Genomic DNA, 14,241 nt, shown 5'->3' with positions numbered 1-14,241 from the left:
GTTACAAGGAGTAAATAATACTTTACTTTCTCCACACCAGTCATGATTTTATACACCACTATCATCATCTCCCTTACTGGTCTGTTTTCCAATCTGAAAAGTCCCAGTTCCCATTAATCTCTCCTCATATGGCTGCTGTCCCATACTCCTTTTCTGAACCTTTTCCAGGTCCCATCTCTCTTTTTTGAGATGCGGCAACCACAAATATATGCAGCATTCAAGATTTGCAGCCCTGAAACACCCACTCCACCTCACATGAGTGCCACTGCTGCCATCTGCTGCTCCTTTGCCAGGCTGCTGCCTCAGCCTCCTCTGTGTGGCTCTCCCCAGCCCTTCTGCTTCCTTCCCCCACCTGCATGATAGGCAGTTCCCTGCCCTGCTGCACTGAAATGGGACATAATTCAATTAGTTAAATGTCCAGGTCCCTCCTGCTGGCCATTAAACCAATTAACTTGAGTTCCATTGCAGTGTGGTAGGGCAGGTACTGGGAACTGGAGGAAGAGTCAGAGGTGGCAGCATCTAGAGCTACAAATGGCTCCTTAAAGAGCCACATGTGGCTTGGAGCCACCCAGCCGGCAACCCTCACCAAATATAACGGTGACCCTGTTTGGGCTGGGACACATAGGTTGGTAATCCCTGGTCCATAAAGTGCTGCAGGACTTTTCACTGTTTTTGCAGATACAGACTAACATGGCTGCTCCTCTGATATTTGTTACCTAAAAAAAATTACACAAAGTATATATCCTCTTAGATGTTGTAAAATGCTGTATTAAGCTATAAATTAACATATTTTACTGATTAGATGTGCACCATCATTTGAAGAAATGTGAATTATCCGTGGGAAACAATATAAATCAATTTATTTTTTTTGGTGACAACTCACGGTTTAGATTACTTCAGCAGAACTTGCCTTTGATGAGGAGCAGTTAACATGGGTTCATCACCTTCCTTTCCACCAAGTGTTTTAAAATGGATTCCTTGAGTACCTGCTCATGATTTTTTCCAAGGCTGAGGTGAGACTGACTGGTCTGTAATTCCCTGAATTCTCTTTCTTCCTGGCCCACCCCCTTTTTTTTTTTTTTTTTTTTTTAAAAAAAAAGAGGATGGAGCTAGGCTATTCTTAATGGTGGCAGATGACAGAACAAGGAGCAAAGGTCTCAAATAGCAGCTGGGGGAAGACTAGGTTGGATGAGAGGTAAAACTATTTCACTAGGAAGGTGGTGAAGCATTGGAATAGATTATGTAGGGACGTGGTGGAATCTCCATCCTCACAGGTTTTTAAGGCTAAGCTTGACAAAGCCCTGGCTGAGATGATACAGTTGAAGTTGAGTAGGGGGTTGGACTACATGACCTCCTGAGGTTTCTTCCAATTACAATCTTCTATGACTTGTGAATGTCCAGATTTTCTAAATAGTCCTTGCCCTGTTCTTTCACCACTGAGGGCAGCTCATCTCCTCTCCACACTATGCTGCTCACTGTAGCAGCCTGGGAGTTGACCTTGTCTGTGATGTCAAAGTTGGACTCGAGACTCACAATTTGTCAGACCACTCTGTTTATCAGCAAAGCTGCTCTGCTAATACATTCAGAAAAATGTGAGCCCCCACCTAGGGCTCAGGTCTCTCAATTTATACAGACAAAAGAAGGCAAGTTAATAAACAAAGAAAAAAACCAGACACACACCCACCGCACATAGCCCCTGAGACTAGTCACATATCTTCATTTCCATATCACCTTCAGCAGTCTTCTATTTATGACTCTCTGGTTACCTTAATTAATTACCATCTAACACCTACTGCTCTGCTTCCTGCTTTCCCAGGCACACCTGGCTCCATCCAAACCCACCCTACATTCCTACGCACGACATCAACATAACTTCCCCTTCTTGAGCTCAGAAGCAAATTTTATAATGTAACTACATTACAATGTAACTCTTATACTTCCATAGTGAAGATCAAGGCAAAAAAAGCAATGAATTTTTCAGCCTTGTCCACATCATTTGTCTTCATTCAGTAAGAATTCCACACTTTCACTGACCTTCCTTTTGTTCTTAATACACCTGTAGAAACCCTCCTTGTTATCCTTCACATTTCTTGCTAGCTGTAACTCGCTCTTTGGCTTTCCTGCATGCTTGAGCAATATTTTTATACTCCTCCGTAGTCATCTGTCCAAGTTTCCCCTTTTTGTGAACCTTTTTGGTTTAAGCTCACTGAAGAATTCTCCGCTAAGCCAAGCTGGTCACCTACCATACCTGCTATTCTTTCCAAATGTTGGGATGGTTTGTTCCTGTACTCTCAGTAATTCATCTTTAACATATCGTTATCTACAATTCAATGAATGTCAAGCAATATTGACACTTGTGAAAGGTCACGGGGGAACACTGATGTGCGTCTGTTGAACTTTCTGGTCTGCTCTAGGAAAGAGAGAGTCTACAGGATTCCAGAGGAAATAAGCCCAGGAACTGTTGTTGCTAATGTAACAGCTAAAGATCCAGATGATCCAGATGGTGAAGGCCTTATCAGCAGACTTGTCTACAGCATTCGTCCATCTAATATGCATTTCTCCATAAATCCATGTAAGAAGCAGAAACACTATTTGCCCTTCAACCTATTTCTGCCTTTTGGTACAAATAAGAGAGACAGTCCAGGTTTGGGAAACTCATTTGGCTCCAGTTTTAAAGTGTCCTAAGTTATTAAATTATTTCCTTCCGTTGCTGCACTTATGAAGAGGCAACATATTTTCTAGAGGGTTTTTACATTCTTAAGGCCATGTCTTTGGGTCTGGCTGGACTGAGCACAACATGGAAGTGAAATGGGAAGGAAGCCAAAGTAGTGTAAACTTACCTGATTTGGGGGCTGCTCCCCCGGCACCTCCAGAATGAATTAGTGTAGCCTCATCGTTTTCTTAATTTCTGTTGGCTGCAAAATCTCCTGAAGGGCTGTTGTGCCTCCTAAAGATGTCCAGGGCACACTCTAGTCACCTCGCATACTTCCTGCAACGTTCACACTTTCTGAGAGGCGGGCTGGGAGGCAGTGAAGTAGACCTTTATGCCGGTCTGGGATTCCTCCAGGCAAGAGACTCTTCAGTTGCCCTCCAAGGGCAGCTTTATGCATCTTTGAACCACAACAGCAGCAAAAAGGGACTAGATCAGGGGGCCAAGCACAGGGACATTAGTGTCTTCCAAGGTGCAGGCTAAAGCCCAGGAGGAAAACTACAGAAGCCCCATAATTCAAACCATTATTTCCCCAGGAGAGACATTTCAGAAGACTTGGTAGGCTCCTATAAAAGGAGAAAAACATGCCTGTGCCCTATTTACCCTCTGTCCATGTACACCAGATTGTCCTCTACTCTTTTATACTTGTGTCAGTGAATACTACCCATCTGAGTTGGTAGCACTTTCATTAGGATCGGGGCAGTTGCAAATGACTTTGCAATGCACAGCACAGTACAGCATCCGTCACAGTGACGCATTTCCTTCTTGCTGAGTGCTTTGGATTCCCTGTGGCCTTTGGGATGAGAGTGCTGCACTCTCCATTAGCATACAGTGAAACAGGCTGTGTATAAACACATTCTCTCACCCTCTTCTGGTTTTTTGTTTTTTTTTTTGGTTTTAGTAATATGTGTTCAATAAGTTGCATTGAATAGTGGCAGGTGAAAGGGTATATAGGTTGAACCTCTCTAATCCGGCATCCTCGGGATCTGGCTGGTGCCAAATGAGAGAATTTGCTGGGCCACAGGGATCAATATTGTCTGGAACACTTCCACTGCTTACTGGGCTCTTAGAAGACATATATGCTAGGTCTACTCAGCGCTCCGCCCAGCGCCGCTGCCGGCAGAGCTATACAAAATGAGCTTCTCAGGATTGCAAATGGTATGCCATTTGCATGCTCCCGAAGCTTATTACCACAGCCCCTCAAGAGTTCGGCATCAGCAGAAGGGGGTGCCGGCACTGCAGAGACTATGTGGACATTCCTCTGCCAGCTAAACCTCCCTTTGTCGCTGGTTGCTTATGCCTTACACGTTTGAGGCATAAGGGACTGGCGACAGAGGGGGGCTTTACTGGCAAAGTCACACCCATGTGGCCTCTGCAGTGCCGGCACCCCCTTCTGCCGATGCTGAACTCTCGTGGGGCTATGGTAATGAGCTTCAGGAGTATGCAAATTGCACACCAGTTGCAATCCTGAGAGCTCATTTTGCATAGCTCTGCCAGCAGCAGCACTGACTGGAGCCCTATGTAGACCCAGCCACAGGGGCAAATTACAGCACAGAACACAGAGCTGGGACCAGTGGCTGTAAACAAACTATATGGGGTTGCAGGAAACATGGCCACACCTATGATAACTGGTCATCCAGCTAACTAAAATCATGTTGGATTATGGATGTTGCTGGATGAGAGAGTGCCGGATTGGAGAGTTTCAACCAATATAAGAAGTGAATGAATGAAGACAGAACTTGACACATTACTTCATAGCTGAGAAGGGTTCTTATTTATGTGTAGATCTGGAGCCAATGAAAGATGCTGCCTTGAGAACACTAGAAAATACAGTCGTCTCTTTAGCCACAGAACAGGGACAGCATAAACATTAGCAGTGTACACTTCCCAGGCTCTGCCAACATACCTCATCTCTGACTTATAAGATCCCTACTAGGGATGAGAAGGTAGGTCAGGCTTTGTGCCTGGTCAGTCATTGGCTTCTCTGCTGGGACTGTCAACCATGATGGTATTTTGTGCTGTGAACACCAATCTGCTAAGGGTTAGATAAAATGCATTGGTTTATTTCAGATCACGAAACAAACAGTTGTGACGTGGAGTTTGGCAAAGCTTCATATTTACTACTAGTTCCCTGAGCAGTCATGTCCTGGAGAGAACATGACATTTAAATGTATTCATGTCTTTTCCTTTTCCATGGTATCTGACCCCTCATTTCTTTTCTCTTAGTCACGGGTGTGATTTACGTGGCTATGCGAATAGATCGAGACGCTGCTCCACTGCGGTTGCATCCTAACATCTCATTGGTCATTCGTGTGGAGGACAGTCCCAGAGCTGGGCAAACAAATGAAATGGAGATAACAGTCATAGTTGGAGATCTCAATGACAACCCACCGGAGTGTAGCTTCTACAGCTTCAGGTACGAAGCCTCTCACATTGTGCCTCATGAATGTGATGGGATCAACATTTAGCTTAGGCCACCCCACTTAGGCACCCAGATCCTGCATTTGTGTGTTCAAATAGGCACTCCCTGTCAGCTCCTACAGGGAAGTGCTGACTGTGTCTTCTAAGATGTAGGGCTCAAACATCCTTTTCTTTCCATTTGGATATTGAGCCCAAAACATCTGTGCCAAATCAGGGGTTTATTTATGTCTTTCAGGTGCCAATCACCACAGATTGAGGTTCCATACACTCTATATCAGTGGGTCTCCAGCTGGGGTCTGTGGACTCATGGGGGTCTACAAGGGTATTGGAGGGAGTTCATGAAAAAAAAAGGATCACAGAAAATAAGTTTTAAATAAACTGCAAAGTTACCATCCAGTGTTTTTAAATTACTAATTCATTCTGGGGGTACCAGGGGGAGCAGCCCCCAAATCAGATGAGTTTACATGACTCATGTTTAATCATTATAAGGCAGCTTTGTAATCCTCAAATCATTCACGTCTTATCTTTGTACCCTTTCCAATTTATCAATATCCTTTTCGAATGGTAGACAGCAGAACTGGACACAGCTTTCAGGAGTGGTGATACTATGCCAAATATGTTGACCAGGTCCTGCTCAAGATTCCTGAAAAAAAAAAAAAAGCCCTAGCATTACACTGGGGGCTAATGACTTCAAAAACAACAAGAAGTCCTGTGGCACCTTACAGACTAACAGATATTTTGGAGCATAAGCATTCGTGGGCAAAGATCCGCTTTGTCAGATGAAGCAGGTCTTTGCCCACAAAAGCTTATGCTCCAAAATATCTGTTAGTCTCTAATGTGCCACAGGACTTGTTTTTGAAGATACAGACTAATGTGGCTACCTCTCTGATACTAATGACCTCAAAGTCTTTTTCAGAGTCCCTGATTCTCAGGGTAGAACCCCACATCCTGTAACTAAATCCCAAAGAGTCAATGTCTCAGAGCATCAGCTACTCCCACCTTGCCTGACTTAAGGCTGCTCGAGGATTATCAAGTGAAGTGACTAGAAGAGACATGATTCCACCCCATCCCTGAAAGCAACCAGGAAGTAGGGAGATGGAGGTATTGTGGGAAATAGAAACGCATAAAGCTTCAGCCACAGTTCTGGGCACGACATTTCAGGAAAGATGTGGACAAATAGGGGAAGACCCAGAGAAGAGCAATAAAAATGACTAATGGTCTAGACAACATGGCCTATGAGGGAAAATGGTAAGAACTGGGTTTGTTTAGTCTGCAAAAGAGAAGGCTGAGAGGAGATATATCATCAGCTTTCGAGTACCGATAAAGGTGTTACAAGAAGGAGAGAGAAAATTATTCTCCTTAACCTCTGATGATCGGATAGAAGCAATGGGTTTAAAATGCAACATAGGAGGTTTAGGTTGAATATTAGGAAAAAACTTCCTAACTGTCAGGATAGTTAAGCACTGGAATGAATTGCCTAGGAAGGTTCTAGAAACTTTATCCTTGGAGATTTTTCAGAGCAGGCTAGACAGGGATGATCTGAGGGGCCTGGCATGAGTGCAGACTTGATCTCTCAAGGTCCCTTCCAGTTCTAACATTCTATGAAAATTATGAATCAGGTTTTGATGTTGCATAATAATGGGGGTATCAGAGTCTCTCATCAACACAAGGTAGCACTGTCAGGAAGACAACTGTCACAACAGACTATCTGGCACTAACTCTGCAATGTTATGGTTTGTCTACTACAGTAAACATTCCATATAATGGACTAATGGGAGGGTGTCTGTTAAAACTGAAAGTCTGTTATATTGGAGGGTTTACTCTGAGGGTTTGCTCCGAGGGTTTGCTCCGCTGGCTCCCAGCCACCTGTGCTGAGGGCAGTGTGCTGGGGCTCCTCTGGCTCTGAGCTGATGCTGCTGGTGTGCCCATCCCCACTGCTGCTGGGATCACCACCACAGATGCCAGCGGTTGGGGAGTGGGGAGGGGAGTAAGTCAGCGGCAGCTCTCCAAACTGTGGCCAGGGTCCTCATGGCTGCGATGGTCTCAGCCATGGGGGGACTGGTGATGTCTCTGGTGAGCCACCATCTGCAGTACTGTAAAGTACGGTACCGTACTCTACTTTCTTTGTGGGGGAGGCTAGCGGCCATCCATTATTACTGTTGTCTGGTAGAAGAGGATCCGCTATAACGAGGGTTTACTGTATTTCATTACTGGAGAGCATGACTCTTCAGTTCTGCCAAACTGATGTGATGTATAAGAATTGCTTTGATTGAGGTTTATCAGAGCCAGCTGACGGGTCATGGCTTATTATAAGTAATTTAGTTGGAAATATATCACAAGGGGCTTGTCTACACTTGCCCCCAACTTCGAAGGGGGCATGTTAATCAGGGTGATGGGTGATTACTAATGAATTGGTGCGGTGAATACGCAGCACGTCATTAGGCTAATTCTCCCGCACAGCAACTTCGAAGTGTCAAACTTCGAAGTGCCAGCATGTGTATAGCTACAGGCACTTCTAAGTGCCTGTGCTACTTTGAAGTGCCTTTACTTCCCAAAATTTTGAGGAGTAAAGGCACATTGAAGTGCCCGCAGCTACACGCATGCTGGCACTTTGAACTTTGACGCTTCGAAGTTGCCACGGGGGAGAATTAGCTGAACAAACTGTTGCATATTCACCGCTGCACTTCATTAGTAATCTCCCATCGCCCTGCTTTACACTCCCACTTTGAAGGTGGGGGCATGTGTAGACCCAGCCAAGCTGTTCTAAGATAGAGTAAAATTAATTGCAATGTTTGAAAGTAACTTAATCGTATCATAGGCCCTGATGCCATAAACATGTGTTTTATTTTAAGCCTAAAAGTAGTCTCACTGATTGTAGTGCCACACCAACTTCAATGGGATGACTCACTTGAGTAAAATCAAGCGTATACTTAAGTATTCTGTACAGTGAAGAATAAAACAAGGCCATATATCAAATAAAGTGCAAATTAAGTAGCATGTGGGGAGACAGGGAATGATTGCAGCATGTGTTGGAGAAAGGATTTAGGCATGGAAGGCAGGGTACTGACATGCAAATTTTTAAAAGATACTCACTTGAGGTGGCTCAAATTGAGATCCTGATACAGATTCTAAAGTTAAGGGGTTCCAAACTTTTGATTCAGTTTCTCTCAATGGCTTTTGGGTCAGACTATTAGTAACAGAAAGGGGTTAGCCACAAAATACAGAGCAGATTTCAGCTCTGCTCCTAAAGTTTGGAGTGCTGGAATCTGGGATTCTGGTTTGAAAAGTATGTGGATGTCACTATGCAGGGTGCTTCCAAAGCTGTTAAGAGGAATGGTGTGAAAAGGCATGATGGGTAACTGGTTTCTTTTTGACAGACGTCAAGTATATGAAACAGCCACTGCTGGGACACTTCTCCTTGACCTGAAAGATGACTGCTGGGATATGGATGTTGAGGCACCAAATAATGAATTTAACTTCACCAGATTGTCTGGTCTTGGAAGTAACAAATTTACACTGAATTCATCTGGCTCTGGAAGAATTATGGTTAGTTAATTGTTTTATTTTAGGGTGTCTCAGTTAAGATGGTAGTTTCTTTAATTAAGAAAATTTCTAATACTTTGGATTCATTATCCTATTTGGAAAAAAAAACCATTCACATTGTGCTAGGATGAAGTCTATTGAAATTGTTGATGAACTATGCACAGAATTTTTTGGTTAGAATGTTCTCTTGGCACACAATTGCTCTTTATTCTAAAATCTGAAAGAATATTTTCTCCCATTTTTAATCAAAGCTGTAGACTTGTTTGAAATCTCCTTTCTAGTGAGAACCAGGGCACATAGGAATGCGGTTCAAAGCACTGTATTGAAATGGAAGCATAACAGGAAAGCCAGGAGGTAGTAATCAGCAATTCAAACAGTGCCAGACTAATTCCAGTTCACACAAGTATGTAACATACTACATGAAAGCTTGGATATTCAGAAGAAGAATGACTGACCACGGAAACCCCAAACTCAAAAATCACCACTTGACTTCACTGATAAGAACTATGGAACTCAAGGGAGTCAGTTCTTAAAACTGCTTTGGGATTTGAATTTGTTTATTTCATACAACAAACCAATGGATTACTTAAGTTGAGATCAGATGTCAGATCCTCCCTCAGTTGCAAGAAATCTTTCAAGTTGCTTGGCATGTGTAATTTTGGTTGTTTTGTGGATAAACAAAAAACAAAAAAAAACGATGCAGATACAAAAACCAGCCAAACACCCATATATACCATTCAAAAGAGGAGAATGTTGTAGAAGCATGATGGATATTGACGTAAAGCATGTACTTCCTCATCCTACAAGGCTGAGAAACATTCTCGTGACAACACAGGAATGTATAGCCCTAATCTCTTCTGCTCACATTGATTGTGTAATGTAACATGCTGTGTAACTGTGCCATTTCCTTCTCATTGGCTATTCCATTCACTAGAGCCTACTACTGCTACCAGTGGAAGGAGTTACTATTTTAGCTCAATGGTAGAGATTTGAGCTTTCTCGCTGACATCCCCAGTGAGATTGCTGCAAAGGAAGGCACAATGCAACAGATCAGGTTTTAATTCCCCATTTGGGCAACCACTTTGTAACCCAGTTTTCCAGGGATTATCATCAGTGACTGAACTGGAGCCTTCAGCACAGGCCTACACCACATGATCTAAAGCAGGGTTCCTCAATCTTTTTCTTTCTGAGGCTTCCCCAACATGGTATTAAAAACTTCCCTGTCCACCTGTGTCACAGGGGGTAGCAGGCCAGCCTAGCACCAGGCCTACTCCCTGCTTTATTTTGTAGGATTCCCTGAAAGCTGCTAGTGGCCTCTCAGGGGCCCCCAACTCCACAGCTGAGAACTGCTGATCTAAAGACCCAATATTTTTGGCTGGCCTGTTACCTCTTTATGGGCCAACCATGCGATAAGGGACTTACTCCACTTACCCAGCTTGTTACAAACACTTTGAACTCAAAAATCGAAAGGTCAAGACTTCCTGCTATACAACACAGCCCCTTACAACTTTAGCTAAAGGAGAATGAATGTTCTTGGTTTTAGTGGAGCTAGGAATTACAGCCAGACACCGTAGAGTGAAATCAGTGCAAGAAGGCAGTGGTAGATGTACTTGGACAGAACATTGGTAATCATCATTTGCTTGGTGTGTGCTGTGATTTTATGTAACAAGGTATAAATACAGTTTTCTTTCTTTAATCTAGTTGATTAGCGATCTGGATTTTGAAAATCCAGCTAATCTTGCAATTGAGGAATATACTTTGACAGCTGTGGTGCAAGATGTTGCCTGGCCTTACTATACGAGCAAGTATCTCTTATTTTTCTTTGAGATTCTTCAAACATTTTCATAACTCTATTTAACCATTAATCTTCCGTTATGTTTCCAGATAACATCTATATTTACATCAGAATAATCCCGGTGAATGAGTTCTTCCCAGTCTTCACTAGCTCATCCTATGTATTCAATGTTTCAGAAATTACTCAAGGTACAGTAAATAAAAGCTATCCTACACATGTAAGGTTGTTACAGTGTAAAATAATGATCTTGGGGCAAAAATACATTAGTTTGTATTACAAGAGTGCCTCAGAACCCTAGACAAAATCAGGGCCCCACTACACAACCTCATTGTACATAGTGTGCAATTAAAATAGATAAAACAGACAAAGAGTGGGAGAACGGAATTATTATTATGCCCCCTTCTACAAATGGGTGAAGAGAGATTAAGTGACTTGCCAAAGATTACATAGCAATTATGTGGCAGAACCAAGAACTGAACACACATCTCTTGGTCAAGATCCTCACTCCCCCTCTCATCACTTTATACTATTTAAAAGAACATAAATGGGCCAAAAAAGCTTTGATTCAGCTGTGGAGGATTCTCCTGTCTCTGGCACTGTGAATGACCGGCATTAAGATTCCATCTGAGGCTCCCTTGAAACCCCACTACAACACAGGTATATCCAGGGTGGGATAGCTCAGTGGTTAGCCTTGTAAACCCAGGTTGGTGAGTTAAATCCATGAGGGGGCCTTCCAAGGGTCTGGGGCAGGTTAGATTAGGCGGAGGGAAAGCTCACTGGTTTGAGCACTGGCCTGCTAAAGCCAGCTTTCTGAGCTCAGCCCTTGTGGAGACCATTCAGGGATCTGGGGCAAAGAGGTTTTTTTAAAAAAAAAACAAAAAACCTACCCGGGATGGTGATAGGTCCTGCTGTGAGTGCAGGGGACTGGACTCAATGACCGCTGAAGGTCCCTTCCAGTTTTATGGCATAGGTATATCAGAGCAACACTATGGCCACCATCCACTTCCCCCTAGCAGAGTAGTATACGACAGGAAACAGAGTTAGACTGATACTCACTTGAGGGTGGGAGAAAACACATTTGCAGAAAAGAAACTCATTTTGCAACAGCAAAAATCTGAAGGATAATTTTATTTTATTTATCTATTTATTTTGCAAAAAACTTTTAAGCATCAGTTTTTTCCACTCACAATGTTTGACTGTTTGCTGCTCCTATTTTACATGGTCTGCTTCAGCCTCCTCTGAGACCACCCACTGCCCCGAGGACCTTCCAGCTTTTCTGCTATAACTGCACCTTTTGTTCTGCAGTTATTCCTAAATAGCTTCTCTGTTTTATGAGCAGTGCGATTTCTTCCTATGTGTAGCATGCCCTCCACCTGTGAGTTCCAATATCCCTTCCTGATGCTTTACTTAACTTTGGCTTCTTACATTTTTTTGCTTTGGGTGCATAGTAATTGAGAAGAACGGAGTTTCATCGGCGGGGACGGGGTAAAAGGTAGACATTACATTCTCTTGTGGGCAGTTTCATGGCATTTAAAAAGGGACAGGTATTCTCTAGTTTGCATAGGATAGTTTTGTTCTTTTTTTTTTTCTTGGCTGTGGAAGTTTTCTACTATATGAGGTTATTAAAACAAGCTTAAAAATGGAGGCAGCAAAAATGAAAAGCACTCCCCACATATAAGCTATGTTTCCTAGGCTGTGTCTACACTAGCTCCCTACCTTGAAGGGAGCGTGGTAAGTAGGGTGTCGGGAGATTATTAATGAAGTGCTGCGCTACATATGCAGCACTTCATTAAGCTAATTCTCCCTCGCGGCAACTTCGAAGTGCTGGCTGGCGTGTAGCCGCGGCTGACCCACTGGTACTTCAAAGTGCCTGGGCAAATTCGAAGTCCCTTTACTCCTCAAAATTTAACACTTCAAAGTTGCTGTGGGGGAGAATTAGCTTAATGGAGTGCTGCATATGCACCACCGCACTTCATTAATAATCTCCCAACACCCTACTTACCACACTCCCTTTGAACTAGGGAGGTAGTGTAGACACAGCCCTAGAATACTTAAGGAGCTGATAGAGGAGATTTCTGAGCCTTTAGCTCACACCTTTGAAAAGTCCTGGAAGTCAGGAGAGATTCCAGAAGACTGGAAAAGGGCAAACATAGTGCCCATTTATAAAAAGGGAAAAAAAGAACAACCCAGGAAACTACAAAACAGTCAGTTTGACTTCTGTGCTGGGAAAGGTAATGGAGCAAACAATTAAACAATTCATCTGCAAACCTCTGGAAGAAAATAAGGTGATAGGTAACAGCCAGCATGGATGTATGAAGAACACGTCATGTCAGAGCAATCTGATAGTTTTTTTTGACAAGATATCTTGTGGATAAGGGAGAAGCGCTGCATGTGGTATACCTAGACTTTAGTAAGGCATTTGACATGGTCTCGAATGATCTTCTTATCAATAAACTAAGCAAATACAATTTAGATGGGGCCACTATAAGGTGGGTGCATAACTGGCTGGATAACTGTTCTCAGAGAGTAGTTATTAATGGTTCGCAGTCATGCTGGAAGGGCATAACAAGTGGAATTCCGCTGGGATCTGTTTCAAGACCAGTTCCATTCAATATCTTCATCAACGATTTAGATTTTGGCATAGAGAATACATTTATTAAGTTTTCAGATGATACCAAGCTGGGAGGGATGCAACTGCTTTGAAGGACAGACTCATAATTCAGAATGATCTGGACAAACTGGAGAAATGGTCTGAGGTAAACAGGATAAGGTTTAATAAGGACAAATGCAAAGTACTCCACTTAGGAAGAAACAATCAGCTTCATACATATAAAATGGGAAGTGACTGTCTAGGAAGGAGTACTGTGGAAAAAGGATTTAGAGGTCATAGTGGACCACAAGCTAAATATGAGTCAACAGTGTGATGCTGCTGCAAAAAAAGCAAACAGGATTCTGGAATACTTTGACAGGAGTGTTGTGAGCAAGATACAAGAAGTCATTCTTCTGCTCTGTTCTGCATTGATTAGGCCTCAGTTGGAGTATTGTGTCCAGCTCTGAGCACCACATGTCATGAAAGATGTGGAGAAATTGGAAAAAGTCCAGAGAAGAGCAACAAGAATGATTAAAGGTCTAGAGAACATGAGCTATGATGGAAGACTGAAATAACTGGGCTTGTTTAGTTTAGAAAAGAGAAGACTTACAGGGGTCATGGTGGCAGTTTTCAAGTACCTCAAGGAGGGTTACAAAGAGGAGGGAGAAAAATTGTTCTCCTTGGCCTCTGAGGATAGGACAAGGAACAATGGTCTTAAACTGCACAAGGAAGGTTTATATTAGATATTAGGAAAAGTTTCCTAACTATCAGGGTGATTAAACACTGGAATAAGTTACCAAGGGAGGTTGTGGAATCTCTGTTGCTGGAGATATTTAAGAGCAGGTTAGACAGACACCTATCGGGGATGATTTAGAAGGTGTTTGGTCTTGCCAAGAGGGCAGGAGACTGGACTTAATGACCTCTTGAGGTCCTTTCCAGGTCTAGTGTTTTATGATTCTACTACTACTACTACTACTATTACTTAAACCCTTGTACTCTGCGTGGAGCATAGGTCATCTACAAGTCTTCTCCACTTCACTCTGCCTTGGGATAAAACTTCTAGCTGACTCCAGGAGTACCCAGTTGTTGTCCTTCAATCTCAGTAGACCTTCAAGTTGTCCGAGGTTTTCGTATTTTGCATTTCCCTTGCGGGTTCCATGTAAGAGTTGGATGGACTATGCT

General features: G+C 43.0%; 1 protein-coding gene across 1 annotated transcript in view; it reads left to right on the top strand.

Annotated features, from left to right (window-relative positions):
- Nucleotides 1–14,241, top strand: part of CDHR3 (cadherin related family member 3) — a 67,746-nt gene that overhangs the window by 29,061 nt on the left and 24,444 nt on the right. Inside the window, exons 7-11 of the mRNA XM_074984148.1 lie at nucleotides 2,415–2,572; nucleotides 4,937–5,126; nucleotides 8,509–8,677; nucleotides 10,376–10,475; nucleotides 10,559–10,657. Coding sequence (XP_074840249.1) covers nucleotides 2,415–2,572; nucleotides 4,937–5,126; nucleotides 8,509–8,677; nucleotides 10,376–10,475; nucleotides 10,559–10,657 — 716 coding nt within the window. The remainder of the gene's footprint in view (nucleotides 1–2,414; nucleotides 2,573–4,936; nucleotides 5,127–8,508; nucleotides 8,678–10,375; nucleotides 10,476–10,558; nucleotides 10,658–14,241) is intronic.

The sequence above is a fragment of the Carettochelys insculpta genome, chromosome 1, assembly GCF_033958435.1.
Source record: "Carettochelys insculpta isolate YL-2023 chromosome 1, ASM3395843v1, whole genome shotgun sequence".
NCBI lineage: Eukaryota > Metazoa > Chordata > Testudines > Carettochelyidae > Carettochelys > Carettochelys insculpta.
Note: the sequence above shows the minus strand (reverse complement) of the source record. Positions and strands in the feature narration are given on the sequence as shown.